Source organism: Anas platyrhynchos, chromosome 3 (genome assembly GCF_047663525.1).
Source record: "Anas platyrhynchos isolate ZD024472 breed Pekin duck chromosome 3, IASCAAS_PekinDuck_T2T, whole genome shotgun sequence".
Lineage (NCBI taxonomy): Eukaryota > Metazoa > Chordata > Aves > Anseriformes > Anatidae > Anas > Anas platyrhynchos.
Genome location: NC_092589.1, coordinates 73,767,376 through 73,789,814, shown reverse-complemented (window position 1 = coordinate 73,789,814; position 22,439 = coordinate 73,767,376). Strand labels below are relative to the sequence as shown.

Below are 22,439 nucleotides of genomic sequence, written 5' to 3'. Positions count from 1 at the left end.
CTCTTTTCATTTTTATGCTTTGTCTACATCGCAAAGACCTTTCACTACTCTTTCCAAAACAGACTTGCAATGACAGAGCTCTTATGCCAGAATGAGGCCTGAAAACCTCTGGTGTACCAATATTACTTCTTTATCCTAGTGTTGCCTAGCCTGAGGGGATGCTAGAGGATTAAAATGCATTTTCTCTCAAGCCCAGAGGCAACATTACCCTTCAAGAAAAAGCAAGACTTACAGCTTCATCGTCTTTGTTTTGTTTCTCATCTTGTTCTCTGTCAGAGTCTCTGTCACTTCCATCATCTTTTTCACTTTGAGAGTCCCTGTTTGTTTCTTCTTCTTCAGATTCACTTCCTTTATCAGAGATCTCTTCTTCTTCTTCCTTCGCAACTACTTCCTAGTGAGGGAAAAAACAACAAAACAACCCACCTCTAACTTAGTTTGTCTGCATTATTGTGGTATGCAACATTTTTAGCACTTGTTTTAAGGTCTCATTTCTTATTTTAACTCTCATTTCCTATTTTGATCTACGCTCTTCCTGTGTCGCGGAGTACATCTACAAAGAAGATTAGTCTTCTTCACCTCACGTCCTAAGAGGAGCAGGGAAGCAATTTTCCTTCTCCATTTGGTATCCGTGACACAAATAGGAGAAAAGGGTGTTTGATTCCAGGGATGCATTTCAAAGAAGTCATACAAAAATTAGAGAGAACATAAAGGAAATACCTACAGCATGACCCATGAAATGGAGAAAACACCATGCAGTAGGCGCATAAAGGTACTAAACCTGTTTAATTTACCAGAAGAAAACTTCATCTTACTAATTTTTTGCCCTTAAAGGAAAAGTATAAGGTATAGAACAATCCATAGCCCAGATGGCAGCATAACAAAACTGTTAAAAAAGGAATATGAAGCCAGACTTCTAAACCAGTTAGGCATAATTTTCAGTGGGCCACAAGAACCCCACTAGGGTAGAGTTCACTGATAATTTTATCCATAATTTTTTAATTTCAAGAAAAAGAGTATTTTAGGAAACATGCTTTACAGAAGCACTGAATGAAATGTAAAAACAAACAAAACAAAAAATATCAGATTAAGAATGATAAACAGAACATAAAACTAAAGTATCAATGAATCTATGAGCTACCCCATTAGCTTGTTTTTGCTTCTGCTGTTTTGGTGGCTGCAATGAAGGCGGCACAGGTTTCTTTTTCAACGGCTTCTTTTTCTTTGATTTTGAAGCTTTCTTGGTTCCTTTATTCTTTTGCTGCCATCCTTTGCTCTTTGCTTTGTTGCTATCTCCTTGCTGTAAGAAAATAGTATTTAAAATATTTATTCTGTTCATCAAACTTCAGGTATCCACTCTACTTCAAGCATTTTAAAGCTGACAACCAAAGTTAGAAAGCAGAGTTCAAGAGACACTTAGTAGGTGTTTCTGAAGAAGATGCTTGAGAAGGGCAAATTTAGTAACTCAAAAGTTCTCTTCGGCTAGCAAGAGGAACATTTGTTCTCAACTTACCCCCTCTTCTGCTGGTTGCTCTTCTGCTGAACATATAGACTGTTCCTTTTCAAACACTTCCTGATTAGAGAAAGATGTGAGAACTGTTAATGCCTCTCTGTACCAAACGAGCAAATGATTAAAGAGTTGCATTTATATTTGAACTTAACTAAGTATAGCTAAATCCGTTCTGAAGGTTTTATTCAAAAAAAATTTTTTTTGCACTGACAAATGCAACAGGGGATTAACACATCAAAATTGGAGTATTTCAAACATTTGGTCTAGGATTTTTCCATCACTAACATTAAAAGGAAATTTAGTAACAACTGGCCATCTTGTTCCAAAGAACCTGCTTGTTTTACAAAAAAGAAATCCTTTATCACAAAAGCAAGCAGTAGTAAAATGCAAATTCTGTTCCAATTGCCAGAACATTAAAAACTAACAGCTGCACTGCTAATCAGGGACACAGGAAAGCAATCAAACTAGATATACGAAACATTGAGACAAAAACACAAAGTTAGTATTCTGTTCACTAGAACATTTCTATATAAATGGGAGTTTTCCATTTCTGTCTTTCTTTCATCAAAGCATACTATATGCCATTAAAAACAACATAAAAACAGTTATAGGGATATGTCTTACAGAATGATGGCAAATAAGAGATGTTTAGACCACGTATATCAAGGTAAGACCACCTAGTAGAGTTCCAAGTAGAAAGCACCTTATATGAGTTTTCTATGCACTGTCAGACCTCTTAATTAATTTTGAAGTACAGTTAAATCTGCTCACAATTTTCAGCTTTCTCCAGTAGGTGATGGTGCTTTTACTTTCTACTTACTGCATCCTCAGTTATCATCGAGAAGCTGCATTCTGAAATTCCACAACATGAACACTCGGTAGTTGCACACACAGACTGCTTTGTGTTTAACTGCCTTCAGTGTGTAGTCCGGTCCCCACCTGTTACACTCCTGCCTGTATGCCCTGCGTTAGTGGCTTAACTCAGGCCTTCTATTCACTTAGACAATTATCTGAATAGTACAGATGTAAAAAATTATACTGGAGACTCTGTTGAGTAAAAGTTTATTTAGTTCGTGTACTACCTTTTTCATTCAAAGAAAGTCATTACTGCATTTTAAGATAAAAAATATGCACAAGTTGGAAATTTAACTCTTAGGGTGTAGTATTATTTTGGTTACATCATGTTGCTACCCAGTCAGTCTGCTTCCTATGGCACAGGTGTATCTCCTTTATATTAAGCTATGTATATGCTATACTCTGCTGGAATGAGTTTCCTAAGTGTCTAAAAAAAAAAAAACAACGGATTTATAACGTTATGAGCCCAGAAAGTGAAATCAGTTCCAAACACTACCCTAAGTATTTGAGCAAATACTTCATCCTAGCTCAGGAACTAAGTTTCTGAATGTCTTTCACTCTTAGTTACAAACCTCAGGGCAGTATCACCTGCCATATTCTTTCAGTGCTTCCTACAGAGCTGCAATGGGTCTGACTCAACTTCAATCTGACCCCAGGAAAACTGACTCATTCAGAAACAGAAATATAGAGAGGATCAAGAGCACAAGTTCTCAATTTAAAAATCTTTATTTTATAGTTACATTTACAAAACACCATGCTGGCTCCCAGAGAATAAATGCTTGCTGATAGGCACATAATCACAGTTAACCTTAAAGAATAAGTACTGTTAATACTTACTGCCATTGTTTGTCTCGTCAGTGTGACCAGAACAGTGACAAGAGAACCTACTGTAATATTGTTGCTGTCTTCATCATCCAAAACTGGAATAAAAGAAGAGCAATACATCTATTACACTTCTGCAAAGTATTTTTTCTCCATCAAATATGTTCTGTTAAAAAGCTGAATTTGTATGCTTATATTTAGACATAACAGAAACTATCTCAAAATATTATTAAATAAGTCTCTTACAACATCAAATACACTGTCAGGATGAGGGCTGATAATTCAGAAAACTATAAAATAGCAACATTGAGTTTGAAATTTTAATTGCATGGAAGTTAGAAAATTCAAAGTTATTGCTGCTGTGGGAACCATAATTCTATTATATTGTGCATTATATATATTAAAGCATAAAACTTCAGAAACATGAAATACCACATATGACCAAAGGGACCTTGTTATATTTGTTCTGGGAATCGTAACTTTGATTTTCCTGACTTTCATATGATTAACAACTCAATTTCTATGCCACTTTAACAATCATGCATTTAATTCTTTTTTAAGTAGAAGGCAAAGGAAAATAAAAGAACAGCAATGATTACTTTAACTAAAACATCAAACAGAAAACCCACAGGAAGGCCATTGAAGAGTTTATCTCTTCAGTCTATGAACTGGATAATGTTCCAGGTCGAGGAAGAAGAGTTATATCCCAGTGTGGAACTTTTATTTACACTCCACCCTGCCCCAGGAAGGCAGTTTTGCTAGTTACTAGTTTCACATATATATATTTCATACAATATTTCATTATATTTCATATAACTTCAGTACAATAAAGCAGTGGGGTTTCTGTTGTTGTTTGCTTGCTTTAAAAAAAAACAAAGTAAATACTTGGAAATACCAAGCTTAACAAACATTTGTTTCCGTAACAGGCATTTTCATTAACATTTTGTTCTCAGAGAGGACTATGCATATGACAAGTTAAAAGTTAGGCTACCCAACCAAATGCATCACATTTTGAATTTGCTCATTGCCACTGCAGTAACAATATAAATAAGTATTAGAACAACCTTTCATGTATTTCAGATTTACTAGCATTGATCTACACAGGAAAGGAGACTGAAGAACCAATCCACTTTCCACTAAACAGCTACCTAACAGGGACTGATTAATAATGTACCTAAACTTAGAGATTAAGACAATTATACTCTCGTTGAAACAGTGCATGCAAGATTTAAGCATAGCATGGACAAATTCTGCCATATAAAAAAAACGTACAAAAGATTATTACAAAGAAATCCATGAATATTTAGTCATCAGTCACTCCATACTGGAATAAGCTGAGCATAAATTCTGGTATAAGGACAACTTTTTAAGATAGCCAATAAAAGTGGCATTTCAACCAGAATTCCATATTACTCATGAAATATTAAATCAACTGATGAAATACCAGATAAGCTCCTGTAGGAGCAAGTATTGCTGGCTTGGGAATTGGTGAAATGTTTTAATGTATTTTATCTTCTCAGACTATTAATCTCACGTACAAGAGTCTGCCAATCAAAAAATGTCATTTCCAAGCCACATAAATAATAGTGAGTTGTGTTTCAGAGTCCTCTAAAAGACTACTGCCAATAGACTACCAAAATGTCAGAAGGCTGACATATACAGAACAGAAAGACCTCCGACTTACCCTGTGGTTTTATATCCATAGTGACATGTGGAAAGCTACCAAGAACAGCCATAACTTCATCATATTTCTTATCTTCAAGGAAATGCAGTAAATTCCGACGATCAGAACCTTTCATACTCACCAAATCCTGAATACTTTTGATTTTATACTGAAATTTAAAAAAAAAAAAAGAAACCACATGGTAGCAGAGAGCACAGTCCACAAAAACTCTTGCTAATACGTCACTTGTGTCCCCATATTACTAATACATACACAACATTTGATTTGTTCTTATAAAAAAGCCACATTTTTGAAAACTAGCAAGCTTTGCTACGCAATAAAACAAAGAGGTTCCATTCTAACCTAATGGTTCTGGTATGAACATTGGTGTGTTTCATAGGATGAGATCCCTTAGAAACTGAATAGATTTGTTACAGAGCTATTATTACAGCTCAGCTCTTTCAGAAAGATGAGTCGAGAAACCCCACTAATTGAGTTCTTTATTTAACTGGACTACTTCAGTGCTTTGAGATTTATGCTAGTAGGAAAAAGCTAAGTAACTTGTACTTAGTTGTTATATTGAATTGCAAAGAAATCTAAAGTTATTTCTTTTAAAGATTTGCAGGGCAGAGGGGCAAGGACAGAAACAGAATTGTCTGAACACTAAATTGCCTCAGACCATTAGGAAAGTATGTATTTTATTAAAATCAACTTAACGTATCTAGGCAGGTTGATCATGACTCCAGGCAGGCTGATCACGTCTCCATCTAGGGGACTATATTTTAAATGAATTGCATGGGAATCCTGTACAAATAAGCCTAACAAATTGGTCTCCTCTCTTTCAGGGAAAAGATGAATGTGATTACAAAATAGTCAAAGCCTTGTTTTCTTAGGAACACTAGACATATCAAAAATATATTCAAAATTGTGTGTACTTTATTGCATGCTCCCTATAGACTGCAACTCGATTAAGAAAAATAAGCATTTAACAATACTCGTAAGAGAATGGTTCTTCTACTTGATCCCAAGGAACAGACTATTTAATGCCAGTGAATGAGCATCTTCAAAGTAAATCAAAAGAAAAACGTGGCACTCAAGAATTCATTATCTCTACACTAATAAAGAAGCATTTAAACACCATCTAATACTGTAGTTAAACAATGCTTACATTACATAAAAATAACATTTTAAACACAATTAGCCATTGTCATAAGACTATCACAAGAGTCAACCTCTATGAGAATGTAACTTCAGAATATAACTGCTTGTTTCTAACCAGGAATTTGTGGAAGATATGCTACAGTCAAACAAATAAGCAGGTTTGAACACAGCAGAAGTCAGCGCAACAGGCGTAAAGAAATGTATGCAGGTATTCAGACAACAGTCACACAATCTTTTTTGTCCTTAAATTCTACAAATATCAATACTTATCCAACTGCAACTACACAGCAATAGCTTAGTTTTGTTTTGTTTGTTTGTTTTTTTTAATGTATCCTCTTTCATACATAAAGGATCACAAAACCTGAAATACTTAAACACAGTAATTAACTATTTTTTTCCCTTTTTGAAGTCCTTTGCGCTATCATCGAATTGCATTTTTTTTTTTAATCGAACTAGATGACAGAATGGTGTAAAGCCAAACAAGCAAAAAAACATCATATTCCAGCTGTACTGTGAAAACATGTTGCATTCAACAGAAGATAATACTCTGCAATAAGAAAAACTGTTTCTTCTGTTTCTGAGGTCAATGTGCCTTTTATACTTAACAGATCTCTCATCTTCATTCCTACCTCCTAACAGAGATGGAATCTAAAAATACAAGCACACAAATCTAGGATATATTGCACTGAATTCCTCACACTCCTATATATGCACATCTTATTTATACATATATATACACACACACAAACACTGATTTTTTTTTTCTTGCAGTTAACTCATGACCTTGCTTCCTTATAGACCAATAGGTTAATCAAAAAAATGTTTCAATAAATTAACAAGCATCATTCCTAGTCTTATACCTTTTTATGATTGAAGACTCGCCTAAGATTGTCCTCTTCAATGTGAGGCAGCTGCAGAAGTGGAGACTTGAACTGCTGAAGTCCTTGGACAGTCATCTGGGAAAGCTTCATGCAATTTTCCAAAGATCCCGAAGATGGAGCACGGAACTCCCTTTCTTGGGGAGAAAGGAATATACCACATCATTTTAATTTTTTTTCCCCCTTTCACACATTTCCAATGTATATTTGAGTTACAGACTACAGGCAACCTTGTTTTCGGTAAAGCAAACAGAAAAATAGCATTTTAAAGCTTTCAGCATAAATAATCAGACTTTTTACTCTCCTTGCATTCACATAGTTCAGCAGACATTTTCTTCCCTCCCATTTAAGCTATCACAGTTGAACACTAAGAAAAGAAAGACTTCCATCTAACAGTCTCAGGGAACAACAGCACAAATCTATGCTACCATTACAGAGAGGAGCACTACCACAAAGTTTGAGGAAAAAAAAAAGCATCAGAAACAACTTGTTTTACATTTGTATACTATGTATGTGTGCATGTCTAACTCATTTAGCTCTGGTTAGTAAGGATATCGTTAAATATAGCCTATCATTAATCTTTTGCAACACATTATTTCCAAGATTTAAAAAGGGTTTTAAGATCATCTTGAGAGATAAATGTAAACATAGCAGACTAGCACACACAAGAAAAAAATACAGGTATAACTGAAGCTAAGCAGAGCATATTATGTTGGAGGGCAGTAAGAAGAGAAGATACAAAGAGAAGATACACAAGGAGAAAATCTTAACCAGAGCCCAGCAAAAGGAAAAAAGCCATTTAATACTCTTCATCATGTCTGCAAAATAAAAAAGAACAGCAAAGCAGACAGGTTTCCACATACTGTTCTACTACTGTATTTGACAACTGTCAATTCATAAATAAGATTTCACAAAACCCTGTTTAGGAAACTCATTTCAGACTCCAGCAGCTCATGAGCTGTTGCAAGCCTGAAATTGGCAACGTTCAGGTTGCTCTATACGCGCTTTCCAGTGAAACAGGAAAATAAGTTAGATGATCTTCAGAGAGACAAAAGGGAGTTAAGCTACTCCAATCTTTTCTGAACTCATATGTGGCATATGAAAAGAGCTGAAGGCAGTTTTAAACAAGCATTACAGAAAGGGCATAACTTAGAAAGCCTGTCAGCTTATCTATAAATCCATGCATGCGTTTTCCTAAACTTTCCCCAGAAACAATCAACTTTTGATTATCTTGACTGGCACAGCTATTTTTATATATTCCTATGCCAAATATGAGCATAAATATAACTATTTGTGCACATACAAATACCAACATACATGAATATGAATATTTGGTGCAGATGGATTTGACTGTTACTGGTATGTCTGAGATGCTACAACAGGGGCACGCAGGCATCTTTCACTAAATAGATGGATGGTAAGTGGGAATACACCCACACTGCTAGGGCTGTGTGATCAAGCTTACCACGGTATCAGGGCAATTATAGATGTGGGTATCAACGGGTTTACTTGCACCTGGATCAGAGGGCAGACAGGCTATAGCCTGCACCTCACCAAAAAGATACAAAAAATAAAAAACACTTCGTGAGTTTTGCTAAGTGCCAGTGGCCAATAATCTTGATACAAAGTGAGTTTACATTAATTTTAAAACCTTTTACAGAGGAAATATGGAAAGGTAACATATATGACTGAAGAAAACAAACTTGGTGTCTTCAGTATGTTTTCTCCTTCATTTATATACCTTTCTGCACATTTAATAGGCAGCTAATACTGTATTTAAATGCACATGAAAGGTCACTCCATCTCCTGTGCTCCACTTGCCCCTCTCCCCCGTTATGGCCTGTTTCTTCATGAATTACACCAAGCTATAAATACAGTCAGCTATCAGAAGAAATTATACAACAGAACTTTTTCTTTTTTAATGCAATGTATTAATAAATAGCATGAATATTATACGCAAAGCGGAGAGAAAAATAACACCAGAGAGATTAGGAAGGGAACCATCTGGCTAGAAATACTGACAAGTAACCAAGATGCAAATTCTAGCTTTCAAAAAATAGTAATGGGTTGACTAACCTTCCAATTAAGTAGCACAAGATTTCATTTCTGTCTTACCTATCCACTACCTCATCTGTAATTTTTTTTGTCTGCTTCTAAGCAAAGTCACACTGCAAACTTGATAAAAAAAATCCTATATATTCTCTGACAAACTGGCTTCCACAGGAAATTCACCTAGAGCTCTGAGACCACAGAGCACTAGTCAGAGCTGAAATTCCTGTTGCTCAAAGCATGAACTCATCATCCACATGACAGTAGAAAATGTCTTAACCAAGTTGGACAACATTACTTTGGTTTCCTGAAAATAACACGGGACTATCCCCCGGAGAGGGAATTTGAGAACAGCGTAGCTTTTAACAATACCCAACTGCCCTCTACATAAAATGAATGCCATAACTGCACATATTTTGACAGCTTCTGCTTGTCAAAGTGCACAAGATAAGATGACCTTTCATCTATGAAACACAAGGACATCCAAAACATATGACATGAAACGAGTCGATCACGAATTTAAATGCAAATAGCTGCTTGAGAGGGAATGGGTCAAACCACAACCTCGAAGCCACATTGCATTTCCCAGTCTGAATTAGGAAACCTACCCTGGGCATATATATAGAGAGAGCGAGCATATCATGTTTTTGACAACACACACCACACTTGACAGGACAGCTTTCCACTTAAAGGATGATCTCAAGGAAGACATCAAGATAGCTGATAATCAGCGGGCCTAAACTACCAGTTGTCACCACAAAACAATGGATGCAAACAAGGGATGCCACAGAGCAAGGCATATTTTCAGGGAGCAGAGTGTAAAATAAAGCCTCGCAAGCTATGCAGAAATTGGCAAGAGCATACAAGACATTTTATCTAAAGGTAATTCACAACTGCCACAGCTTTTCACCAGGCTGGAAAAATTGTAGCAGTGAGTAAAACTCAGACCGGGCTGAAATGAAAATAACATCCATTTTGGCTTTATGAAAGCAAATTCAAACTTATTTGCAAATAACAAAACTCAAACTTATTTGCAAAGAATGATAGCTCTGTTAAAAATTAAGACCTATATTCCATCTTTTACAATGGATTATTTCTAATAGGGCCTGCTAAGAAAGGTAGTGTCCATGGCTTTCATGGGGATACACAGCAGTTGCTATTCACAGGGGAAGGTTGCTTGTCCTTGTTAGGGGCTCAGACAGGGGAACTTCATAAATTTCCCTCCATAATGTGCTGTCCTTAGTATCTGTCATTCTTTCCTGCACCTCCTTCAAGAACAGCTGACATGGGATCAAGATGAATGCTGTATGGACATTTTAAAAAAGTTAACTTGAAAACTAAGGGTCAAGTTTCTGAAGATTAATTTTCAGGGTGATTTTCTTACGAAGACTTGATTACAAAGAATTATGCTTTCAAAAATTCTGTAAACATTTATGCACAGATTTTACTATTACTGCTACATTATTAGTATTGTTTCAGGATATTTGAAAGACAAATGAACATAGCACAAAATGAGACTCCTCATCCAGGCATCAATTTAGCTTTCACAACGTATGATTGATCCATAAAAATGTTTCTTTGGACAAAATTAACCCCATGCCTTCACCTCTGTATTTTCAAATATTAGGACTGCTGGACACCTATTGCTAATTAAAGAACATGGTAACTATTTTGATGTACCATGCTATCGATTTGAAAACTAGAACTGAAACCAGTAACTTCCATCATTTAAGTTTTAAGGTACTTTATATTACATTAAGATGACAAATACAGACTTAAATGAAAAAAGAGTCTTTCAAAAACTGCACTATCTTTTATATTACTCATATCTTCGGAAAATAAACAACAACAGCTTTTCAATTTCCAGTTTGTTCCCAATGAGAAAGTCAGCAGGGAGTAAAACTCTACATGTGTGCTGTCATTAAAAATAGAGCCAACATTTTAAATTTGCTAAGCAACTAAATAGCAAAAGAATAAATACTTCCATTTGGCACATGCAAGGGCTTATAAGGAAAAAAATGTTTTCATACAAGTGCTTTTTCTAATTAGCTAGAGTATGTTGACTCAGCCTGGCTGAGCTAGCAAAACTTTGAAAAAATATTTTCAAAACAGCTACTTAGCTTTTTATGAAATACATTATTAAGCTATTAAACAAATAGAGCTTGAAAGCATTGGTTTCCCCATGCTAAATGTGTTTGAGATTCCTTTACAGTATGGTTGTGGTGCTAGTCCAGAGAACACTCACAAAAACATACCCAGCATCTATCTACATACAGCTGAGCTCCTAATGACTCTCATTAGGAAATATAATGCTACGATAACCTATACAATGAAAATTACATCTGTTGTTTCTTTCTAGGTTTCGAGTTTACTCCCCAGCAGTCTCAGAGACTGGTAAAGATAGGGACTGGAAGTGAAATAACTTCTTTGTTGCTTCTTTTTCAAATATGACAGTCAAACAGCAAGCAACAGCTTTATCTGTGTCCTCTCTCTTACTTTACCAGATTACAGAGCACCATTTCTAGCACCACATGCAATAGGGCTGAGGTAGATCTTCCTCAAAATTATTCTTATTAGGGGGCTATAATGCTTGTTAAAGGGGTTTAGGTCTAGTGAAGACCAGCCAACACATGTTATTTGACAGCTACCAAAATAGTCATCAGTTTGGCTTAAGTATGCCCTGCTTATATTTGTTGTGATAGAGGAATAAGACTCAAGTCTTTACTCCACAAACAACCCTCTCAAGCTTAATCCCTTATAATAAAAATGAAAAAGCTCAAGTATTACATTTCAAATAAATTATATTTTTTGCAGCAATTACAGTGAAGTACCTGCCACTACAAAACCAGAAAAAAAAACATACACAGCAGGCTAAACAACGCTGGTACCAGAAATGGAGAAATTTGAACAATAAACACAAAAGGAGAAATGATAGCAAAGAAATGAGTTGAAACAAGTGACACTCATAACAGGAAGGGATGAACTAGAAAAGAGTGCAATTAAAAGATGGATGAACACAAGTTTCAATTTATCTTATATTAAGTGCTTTGCTGTCAAAAATGGACCAGATCTTTAAGAAAATGTTTTTCAGAGCATTTAAAGAGAAAATTTTAACAGCAAAAATTAAAAGCTGAACATAGATTCTCAGGATTTCAGAGCAGGACTTGGCAGTAGCAGCATTTCAATCCTGAAAGTGGAGAACTCTCTCACTACAGTAAGAAGAGCGAAAGCGCATTTAAGCATTTCTAAATATCACAGATTAAGTTTTCCAGAAGAACCACAGACTTTTTTGAAGTAATGCAATGAAAGATGATATTTACTAGTTTTAATTATACTGTTTCTTTCCTTACCTTCACGGCTTCGAGCCATCATTATTAGTTGGCAGATCACATTAATCATTTCTTGAAGTAGTGCCGGACTCTTTTTCAGGATAAACTGCTGATCTGCAAGACAAAACTTGCTGCAATTATACTGCATCGTATCAGGAAAAAAGGGAATGGTTTACATGAACTGTTCATTTAACAGTATAGCCTTCATTTCTATTCATTCCTGTATTATTGAAACTACCACTTCATTCTCACGGAAGCATGTCTATAGGATTCCCTAACAAAACAGGAAAGAGAAAGTGCTAAGAGGGAATAAAAGTTTTGTACACAAGACAAACAGCTTTCACTTCAAAGTACTTTTTAAATCAATCTAATAGTGGATGTCCAAGCAATTTATCACTCTTACTAAAACAGTGTTATTCTTTAGGTAATCACAGGTTTTTAACAGAGGGATTTAAGTGAAGCACCAACGTGGGAGGAAAAAAATACAATTTGTAAAGTACTCCCTAGTTATAAAGATTTATGTAAGTACAAACAATAACTCAGTAACAAGCAAAGGAAGGACTTTTAGTGGAGATTTAAATTCATCTGATTTTCCAGTTGCTTTCAAAAACGTAAACTAAAGCTTTTTTTTTTTTTTTTTAAGTGTTAAAATATGGAACACCAAGTTCACTGGTCAGCCTAAGAAGCCATGGATGAAACTTAAGTACAGCATTTAGAAACATTTCTGTCTGAACATTCAATTATGAAGAATTGTAAAATACATAACTGAAGCTCATATGTAACTGATATTTTAAAAGTTCTAATTTAATCTCCTTTGCTTTACATGGCGTTAGGGTGGAAATCAAAAAAAAAACATGAATGGAAACGTTAAGAGAGCAATATTATGCTCGTCTTAAATTTCTTTATGCTGAGAAGGAAATAGACTAAAAAGTTAAACATGTGAGGTGTATTACAAAGAAAAAATACTCTGAAATTACATTTGCAAGCAAAAAGCATCAACAACTACAGTACTAGTATTACAGGGCTATCAAGAGAATGATAAAATGCTAAGTAAATGTTTTCAAAGTGTCATTCAAATTGAAAAGTTAAGTGTTCTGTGCAGAGATTATTGAGCAGAGATCCAGTGCAACTCTTTAATGGATAAAGATTATACTTATGAGTACAGTAGCATGCAATTTGTTGCACTGCTTCAACAATGTCTGATTAGGAAGAAAAGTTGTTACCTTCTTCAAGGCTCTCAGGGATTTTCATCCTTGCAAGATGAGTCAACAACAGAACTCTGGCTTTCAGGCTGTAAGGGCAGGTGAGTGGAGGCTCATTCTTCTTTAAATTTATACCACCAATTTCTCTGATTAGCTAAAATAAAATAATTAAACACAAACGGCTATTTTGGCTCCAAGGAGAAACAAATGTGAGGAGAACAGTTTTTGAAGAGAAAAAGGTTACATTCATTTATGCAAGCCTTTAAGTAACTTTTCCCTGGAACGTTCTGTAGAGATGAACACGGTCATTTTATTTTTAATATAGCTCCACCAAGAGGTATCTTTCACTGTGTTTTTTCAACTGTGGAAGGAGGTGAAGGGAGGAAACTTGTGATCAGTGAGGTGTGATTAAATTTATATTGATAGCTAAATATTTGAAGAATCTGTCATTATTGCCAAGGTTTACCAGATTCAGCCATATTGCTAAGGTATTTATCCTATACACAATATGCACTAGCAACAGCATCACCTTGAATTTTCACCTATCTAAGATTAAGCCAGCTTCCTCAGATATAGACTCAAATATCACAAGGTGGTTTTTAAGCCTAAATTCTCTCGTAGGCTATCAAGTATTTTGAGTTTACAAAAACAGCACCAACTTGGAAAAGACATGGTGTTCTTTACTCAGGGTGACCTAACTTGATCTTGACCAGTCCAAGATGCACAGTTCAAACAGGTCTCTCACCTGAGTTTGTTGAAAACCCTGGAGAGAGAAGCTGAAAACCTGAGTAACTGAACTTCATAGTTTATAAGAATCAAGAAGCTTCACTTTTTAGGTCAACAAGTCACCTAAGGAAGGACTGAAGTTCCCAAAATCTGTCCACAAGGAGAAGGAAGGATATCAACAAGCAGGATACACCAACTTTGGATCAGTCTTTCCCTACACTTGAAAAAAAAAGATCTTGTAATAAAAAGTTCCTAGCAAACAAATCATGGTGTAACACCAAACCAAGAAGAATAAAGCTCTGATAAGAAATCTTTCATAAAAATTATCAGTATCAGGTTTATGATTAAAAGGTGAAATAAAATTTTGAACAATGATCACGGCACAAAAAGCAAGGTGCATTAACAAAAATCATTAGCAATACCTTCCTGTATTTATGCTTCAGAGACTTGTATTGTCGTATACTAAAAAAAAAAAAAATAACATGGATGAAACTGATGACTGGAGCTTTAGAAATGGAAGATCCAGCAGTATAAAAAGCAAGGTCACAATTTGTAATGGGTTTATGTGGCATGGGTTGTAGAGCTTAGGGATATGGTTTAGTGGGGACTGTTAGTGTTAGGTCAGAGGTTGGACTCGATGATCTTGAGGTCTCTTCCAACCTAGAAATTCTGTGATTCTGTGGGTTTGGTAGCAGGGGGGCTGCAGGGGTGGCCTCTGTGAAAAGAGCCAAGGAACTGCCACGTTACATCAGAGCCAGCTCCTGCCAGCTTCAAAAGGGACCTGCTGCTGGCCAGAGCCAAGTGAGAGCACGATGTTGGTTGTGTCTCTGGGAGAGCAGATTGAAAAAACAGAAGAAATTGCTGTGCAACAGCAGCTGGGAGAGAGGAGCGAGAATCAGGCCTGCAGACCCTCTTCTCATCTCAACCCGTGAGCCCTTTCCATTGTATTCTCCCCCCCTCTTCCTTTGAGAAGGGGAAGAGAGCAGCTATGGGGGAGTTCAGCTGACCACCACACACTTGCATAATAACAAAAACTGAGGCTTCAGGACTACATTAAGTCACCCATATGAAACAGTTGTGGGCAACAGTACACTTACAGTTATTCCCTGCAGAAATACAGGGCATGCCACTAATGCAACGCTGAGACTTAACAGTGGAATATTATGGACAGCTCTGGCCAAAGTAAAAAATAATGTTAAATTTAAAAATATAACAACAGGGAACAGTAACTCGTTTAGCATGTAGCAGGATGAGGGAAATGATGAGCCTTTTAGGAAAGAGAAAAGATAGCAGCTTTCTTAGTTTAGCAAAATGAAGGCAAAAAGAAAACAAATGGGTTAATGCTTCTGTCTATACATGCATTAAGGGTATACAGAGCAAGCAAAACAAACTCAAGAATAATGATGACAAAAACCACGGATATAAATTGGTCACAAACAAGATTCCTAACCACTAGAACAGCAAGTTCTGGAACAGGACGCTTGACTGCCTTTTAAATGAAGAATGGCTAAATGTAAAGGGCTTGCACAATGCTAATGCTTGCAGCAGCACAGGAGACCTGATGATCAAGGTGTTCTTTCCCAGCCACGTGCTCCTGAGCACAATGCCTGCAGAAAGAAAGCCACCTAACCACAATTCTAGGTCCTTCTCAAAGCCTACAAGAAGAGGAAGAATTTGTAAAAGATGAAGACAATTAAGGAAGGAGCTATCTTAGCCTATCTTAATGTTTAGGACATGAAAACATGCTTATGACTTGAAAATCAAACTGCATGCAGGCAAAGTTTAAATCGGTGGGACTGCTCCCCCTCATTTTGTTAACTCAGAATATTTTTCATGTAGAGCATGTTGTACACGGTGCTTCAAACCAAAACATCAGTTTCCAATAAATAAGTCTTCCTAAAACTCTGCTAGCTATAATTATTTGTTGCAGTATATATTACTGTATCTCTGTTGGAAACACACAATGAAAATGAAAAAAGGCAACCAGGGATCTGAAATTCATGAAAGAATCATTATAACATTTAAAGATATTCTTAGCTCAGACAAGACAATTTCAATATTAATGTATTTAACCAGATCTGTGCTACTGATATAAGTGGTTATAGCTAACAAGCTTTATCAAATGGCAATTGCCTCCTAATACTGACACTCAAAATTTACAAGGACTGATACATTAGATCCCTATGTAGCTCACTAAACAGATACATAAATCTGTTTTATACTAACTGCTTATGCTTGAAATAGAATCTGTTTAACGTTGTATCTTCTGTAGTTGTATCTTTTTAAAAAATTCTAAATCAAGTCTAGCTTTTAATTCCTGTTTCTGAAAAGACACAATCTCAACAAAATTAACGCCTCAAGGGATTGAGTTCTGTCAGCTGGTCATCACCCCCTCCCTTGAAATGGTCAGTTGTTTATAAAACATCTCTCAATATAACTAACCTGTGGTATCTGAATGTTGTCTGCTGGTCTGCTCGTAGCATCTTTATTGTACTGAGGATCAAATTCAGATGCCCCTGCTAAAACCATGATAAGCCCTGCAAAGATAATGGGAGACAAACAGTCTTCAATATTCTATGCCACCAAATGATTTCTTCACAAATCTCAGCCACAAAACTTACCTCCACTCTTCCCCCAACAAGCATGCACATTCATATTCTCTATTTAGGGGATGAGTTACTATTGCTACAGTACAAAGCTACTGTGAACACGATGCTTGGCACAAGATAACTGAAATAGCTCAAGATTCCTTTTTCCATGGCATTAAGCACTCTGAATGTCTTCACAAAACCATAGTTCGGTTTATTTAGGATTGGCAGACGTCACCACACAGCAGTTTGACTGCTACTGCATGCTCACAAAACCATTCACCTCGGAATTCATATGCCTGAGGCTGCCCCTCAATGTGTGTATTGTAGGAGAGATGGGAGAGAAAATTTCAACTCAATTTTCTGTCCAGCTGACATTAAAAATTCACCATTTTTTTTTCTTTTAATGATTAGAAGAGCAGTTCAATAAGTACCCCTGCAAACAAATCCCATGAAGATAGACAGCTCTTTTGCTAGCAAAAAATGTGATTAGGAAAATCCATACTACCTTGAAATATCTTTTGTCATCTAATTAAGATTAAAAATCTACCACCTGGGATGTTTTAGCCAGCTTTCTGCTCGTGAATGTGTCAGACTGCTCTGCTATAGGAAGTGAGAAAACTCACCCCATCATTTCTTCCAATTAAAGTAACTTTTTCAGCTATAGTTACTCAAGCTTCATCTTGTATTTTGAGGAAGTTCTTTTCTGAGCAAGTCAAAGCTGCTCTGCCTGCTTGCAGTACTCAGCGAATTCCACCTACCAACAATTAATCAAGTTCCCTGAACATCAATTTCCATTTCTGTTCTCAATTATCTGTTTACTTCCTGAGCAGAGCATAACAAAGAGATTCAGACTATTTCAGACTTTCCTATTATTTAAGCTTCATAATTACAGATCCTAAGGCAAAAAGGGTCTTAAAAACTCATTTGTCTTGAAATTTGATCTTGCAAATCTGTCTCACCACTTCCCTAGCTCAGTTTGATTACATTATCCCAGGCTTAAGCCCCAAGTTTTGGGGCTGGTACCTCACCAGCGTGAAATTCACAACCAAGCAAAGGCCTTACCTGATCACTGTGTGATTTGTCTAAGCTATCTCAGTTGTGCCTTCTATTTCAAGCAGGCTGTACAACAGACCTCAGTGGAAAAAAAAATAAAAAATCTGACCTGCCTCTGACTCCAGGACTTCCTGAAAATGATAAATCCTTAAATAAGGCCACTTAAACTTAGGAGTAACTTTTTACTTGTCTGTAGGAGAGAGAATGAAAGCCTCAAACCTGAGGTTATTTCACATTGAACCCCATTATTGACAGCAAGCTTGGAGAAAGAGAACAGGTCTGCAATGATCTCTCTAAACTTCCAAGATATCTCACCTAGTCTCCCTTTCATCCTTTCACACTCAGCTGTGTGGAGGAGGAGAAAGACAAAAGCATACGAGTATGAGAACAAACTAACCTGAATTGATCCCACACATGTAAACCTGTTTTTGCTGCGACTAGGATGCTAGTCTATTTCTGTACCCTTATATCATAGACTTCTTTAACTATGAAGCCTTTCTGTTCAAGAGGAAAAGGATGCATCAAGAACGGATGCTTCCAGTAACCTTTCAGCAAATCTATAACTGAACACCAGTGCAATTTAAAGGAGTAAGAGGTGATGTTTTACGTGACACCTTTTTCATTTTTATTGTTTGCTTTATTCTGCTTTTCAACCACTCTGAGCACAAGATGAAGTAAAATCCAATCTAGAACTAATATCATGCTAATTCTTCGGGCCCGTGCCAACTTCCAAGCTGAAGGATTTAATTCCTGAACTTGAGGATACTGTAGACCAAGATAAGGCCCAATCTAATGCATCCACATATTTCTCTAGAAAAAGTTTGGTTTTCTTTGCTTAAGTGTGAGCAGACAAGAAAAATAAGTACATCAACAACTATAAACAAGTAACAAAACAAGAAACTGATAGGGAGCAAAACTATTAAACAGAAATTTAGGTGTAATATCACAAGTAAAGAATAGAGAACTAGGAAGTCTTTAGTAATATAAAAGTCTTATGACAACCCTTAGAAAATTCAAGACACTTATTCTGCTACAGGAACAGAAGTAAACATGCAGATAAAGGTTGCATTTCTAGTGGCCATAAAGAAACTTCAAGGCTTTAGGCAGGTCAGCATCTGTTTTCCCCATACACAATTTTTTTTTTTTTTTAAACTGTATGGATGACAGGTATAGATCTATGCAACTCCCTCCCCCATTAAGTCTTTTTATAGAGTACTCCTCACCTGCAACAAAATGAAGTTTTTTAAAACCATTCTTACAGAACCAGAAACAATGCTTAAACGTAAAAGCCTATAAAGCCAAAGCATTTTAACATCACCAAATCAGCATGTCCAGATACTTTTCACTTACGTTTCATGTCCATGTTCCGTGTTTTATAGACAAAATATGTATATATTTGAGTTGTCCGGATGAGAATCTGGTCTCCACTATATCGTATCGATCGGTACCACCAGGTACCCTGAAATGTTTAGTAAGAACAACATGACATCAACACAATGGTATTGGTATCAAAACGCCCACGCAAGATCACCTCATATGTGTTCATCATAACTAGGTAAACTGTACCTCATAAAAAACTACTTACCCCGACTGACTTTCCTTATGTAGAAGTCAAATGAATTTCAGAAAGAACAACAAAAATATCTTTGCCAAAAGTAATCGTAAACACACATCAATATATTCATCTGAGAGAACGTGATGCTAAAAACTGAGATGACTTTTTGCCTTAAGAATCTACCCTTTCCCAGCACAAGCTTGCATGCATGCAGACCCTGTTTTGTTTATTTATGGTGTTGTTTTAGTGAATCCACTAAACAGTGAATCCACTGGAGTTACCCCTTACAAAGAAATTGGCAATTCTTTACCATCCAACACACCATCCAAATGTAACTCAGTTTAGGCTGACCAAGTCCAAGCCAAGACCAAAACGAGATTTCTTTAACTACATGGGTTGTGGTTTCCACCCCCCTACCCCAAATTTGCCTTAAGTCACCTAATTAGAAAATGTTTTTCAGAAAATTTAGAATCATAGAACAGTTTGAGCTGGAAGGGACCTTTAAAGACCATTTAGTTCCAGTTTCCTTGCCATGGGCAGGTGTATCTTCCACTAGAGGAATCTGAAGGTGACCCAGTGTCATTGCTGGAAATTTTCAGAATTAAGCCTTATTCCTTCATGCTGACTGAAGAATTCTTCCAAACCTTCAGAAACACTCCAACAACTCCCTCATTAGCATTACAACCGAGACTTCAAATTATGGAACTCACTGTACAGTGATTGTACTCTATAATTTTATAACCTATCATGCCACCTTTCTTAAACTGCAGTCTGCTCACTAAATCGCCCTTGCAAACCAAGCTCACTAGCTTAGGAAAAACATTCAAGATAAATCACCATCTATTACAAAGTTTATCACGAGCGAAATGCAGCAGGCACTGAAGTAACAAGCAATGGATACTATTATTAATTTAATAGGCAATAGTGTAAATTCTGCTAGCACAGCAAGAACTATGCAATTTACTTAATTATTTGGAAAATGTTCTAGGACTGGCTCCCCACAAAAAGAATTAGTTTGTTTTAAATTAGGTTTGATTCTTCCATAAATAGATGAACCTGGCACAGAAGAATACAGAACTCTTTTATTATTATTTAAGTTCTTCTGTGGAAAAATGTATATTATAATCCCATAGCTCTCAGTTTGACAAAAAGTCTAAGTATAGGTACTGGAAAAGGAAGAAATGCAACACTACAGCCAGACCAAATCTACACGGAAGAGGCTGCTCTACCTACTTTTGCAGATACAGATAGTTTCTCTTGCCTCATGTACATATACAGAACATTATTTAGGTTAATGAAAGTCTACAAAGAACTGTGTATCAGTATTTCCCTTTTCTCCATCCGGATTCAAAGGATGGAACTAGACTTACTTAATTTTAGATGTCTACCTCAGATACTGGATGACTACACTGTAGTTAACTTAGGCTTCTTTATTGTTTAATAGAAAAGAAACAGATCCATCAAAGGTATGAATTATCTCATACGCCTAGCTTAGAATTAAATGATACAATAACTTGCTCCATAACAAATAACTATTCCTCTTCACTGACTATAAAAGAAATTTACAATGACAAGTTTCAATGCCTAAGTCTGCATCTGATAGAGGATGTTTACTTTCACTTGAGCTATGATAAGCTTGATATAAATCACTAAAAGTACACGTGTACAAAAAAAAACACGCGCCAACTGAAACACAAAGAGAAAGAAGGAAGTGTACGTCTAACTCTGAATTTTAGACTTGTTACTCAACTCGTTGTTGAAATCCATGCACCAGGAATTTGTTATGCAAGGTCTTCAGTTAGACAGAGAGGCTCTCTAAGACAAGTGATAATGTCTGGCTGGCTCTCAGTACACAGAGACATAAGCAGTTGTCGAGATCCCAGGAGGCTTTCTCAAATGAAAGTCCTTTTCCCAAGAGCATGAAGGTTTATGAGAATCAATTTTCTGAGTCTGTCTTCAAGCCATACCCCCAACTATACACAATCACTGGATAAGGGACATTGTTCAAAAGCAGTACCGGAGGGCAAATTGGAGCCCTGAAATATCCTTCGTCTTGCAATTGATTTCTCACACAAAAATCTCAAGAGCAGACATTTCATTGTGTATAGAAGATCAATAAAAAATAAGATTATGGAAACAAAAGACAATCAAGAGAAACTAAACAAAACAACTTATTCCACAAGCAGCAATTGTTCTAGTACCCACAGTTAAAGACATCTGTCTTGGCTCTACAGTAACACTACTGAACAACTACAGTAACACTACTGAATATACTCTCAAGTTCATCACACGGCATTAATTTTCATGTGACACATGACAGAAGGTGTAAGACAAGTTACCTGATTGAATCTCTAACTCTTGTGCTATCTAGTATTTTCCTAACAGCCCCCTCTCTAACCCAGCATTGTGTTTTTTGGAAAGTGTAACGCAACTACACTTTTTCCATAAGAAAAGAGAACATCCACGTTAAAAAAAAAAAACAACAAAACTCTCCCTCTCCATGAAAGGGAAGAATGAGCAATTCATTTAAAGTCTGAGAAAGCTTTGTTTACAGCTTGTTTACAGAGGGTAGAATACTAATCAGATAATACTTACCACCACAACTGGAAGAATAACCATAAATGCTAATCCGTATACAAACAAAACCTGGAAAAAATTATGAAACATACTGCATTAGATACTTCAGTTGCTTAGTACTGCTCGTTTAATATTTTCTTCTAAAATATGATCAAGCAGTATTACCACAGATCTACTCCAAATTAATACAAGCTTATTGCACAGTACTTGCCATTATTTCTGAAGAACTTACAAGCAATACAATCAGCTGAATAGAGTTTAAATAAAGTGTATTTGCTCAGTGCAAGATCTTTTAGATCATCCATGCATCGTCTTGGGTGGGTTTCTATAATTATTGAAGAGTTGGCAGCTAATTGTGATTCAGTGGACAGAGGAGATTACTGCACAAGAAGCAAGCAGGTAGACTAAGCACCTTACAGAAAATGTAATGCAAATAATATTTATTTAGGCACTGTGTGATTACAGCATCTC

General features: G+C 36.2%; 1 protein-coding gene across 1 annotated transcript in view; it reads right to left on the bottom strand.

Moving 5' to 3' along the window:
- Positions 1–22,439, bottom strand: part of SEC63 (SEC63 homolog, protein translocation regulator) — a 53,790-nt gene that overhangs the window by 7,592 nt on the left and 23,759 nt on the right. The window contains exons 7-17 of the mRNA XM_038176249.2: positions 21,987–22,037; positions 19,187–19,295; positions 16,635–16,729; positions 13,488–13,620; positions 12,286–12,378; positions 6,869–7,023; positions 4,869–5,016; positions 3,200–3,282; positions 1,511–1,570; positions 1,139–1,297; positions 233–391 (exon numbers count right to left, since the gene is read on the bottom strand). Coding sequence (XP_038032177.1) covers positions 233–391; positions 1,139–1,297; positions 1,511–1,570; positions 3,200–3,282; positions 4,869–5,016; positions 6,869–7,023; positions 12,286–12,378; positions 13,488–13,620; positions 16,635–16,729; positions 19,187–19,295; positions 21,987–22,037 — 1,245 coding nt within the window. The remainder of the gene's footprint in view (positions 1–232; positions 392–1,138; positions 1,298–1,510; positions 1,571–3,199; positions 3,283–4,868; positions 5,017–6,868; positions 7,024–12,285; positions 12,379–13,487; positions 13,621–16,634; positions 16,730–19,186; positions 19,296–21,986; positions 22,038–22,439) is intronic.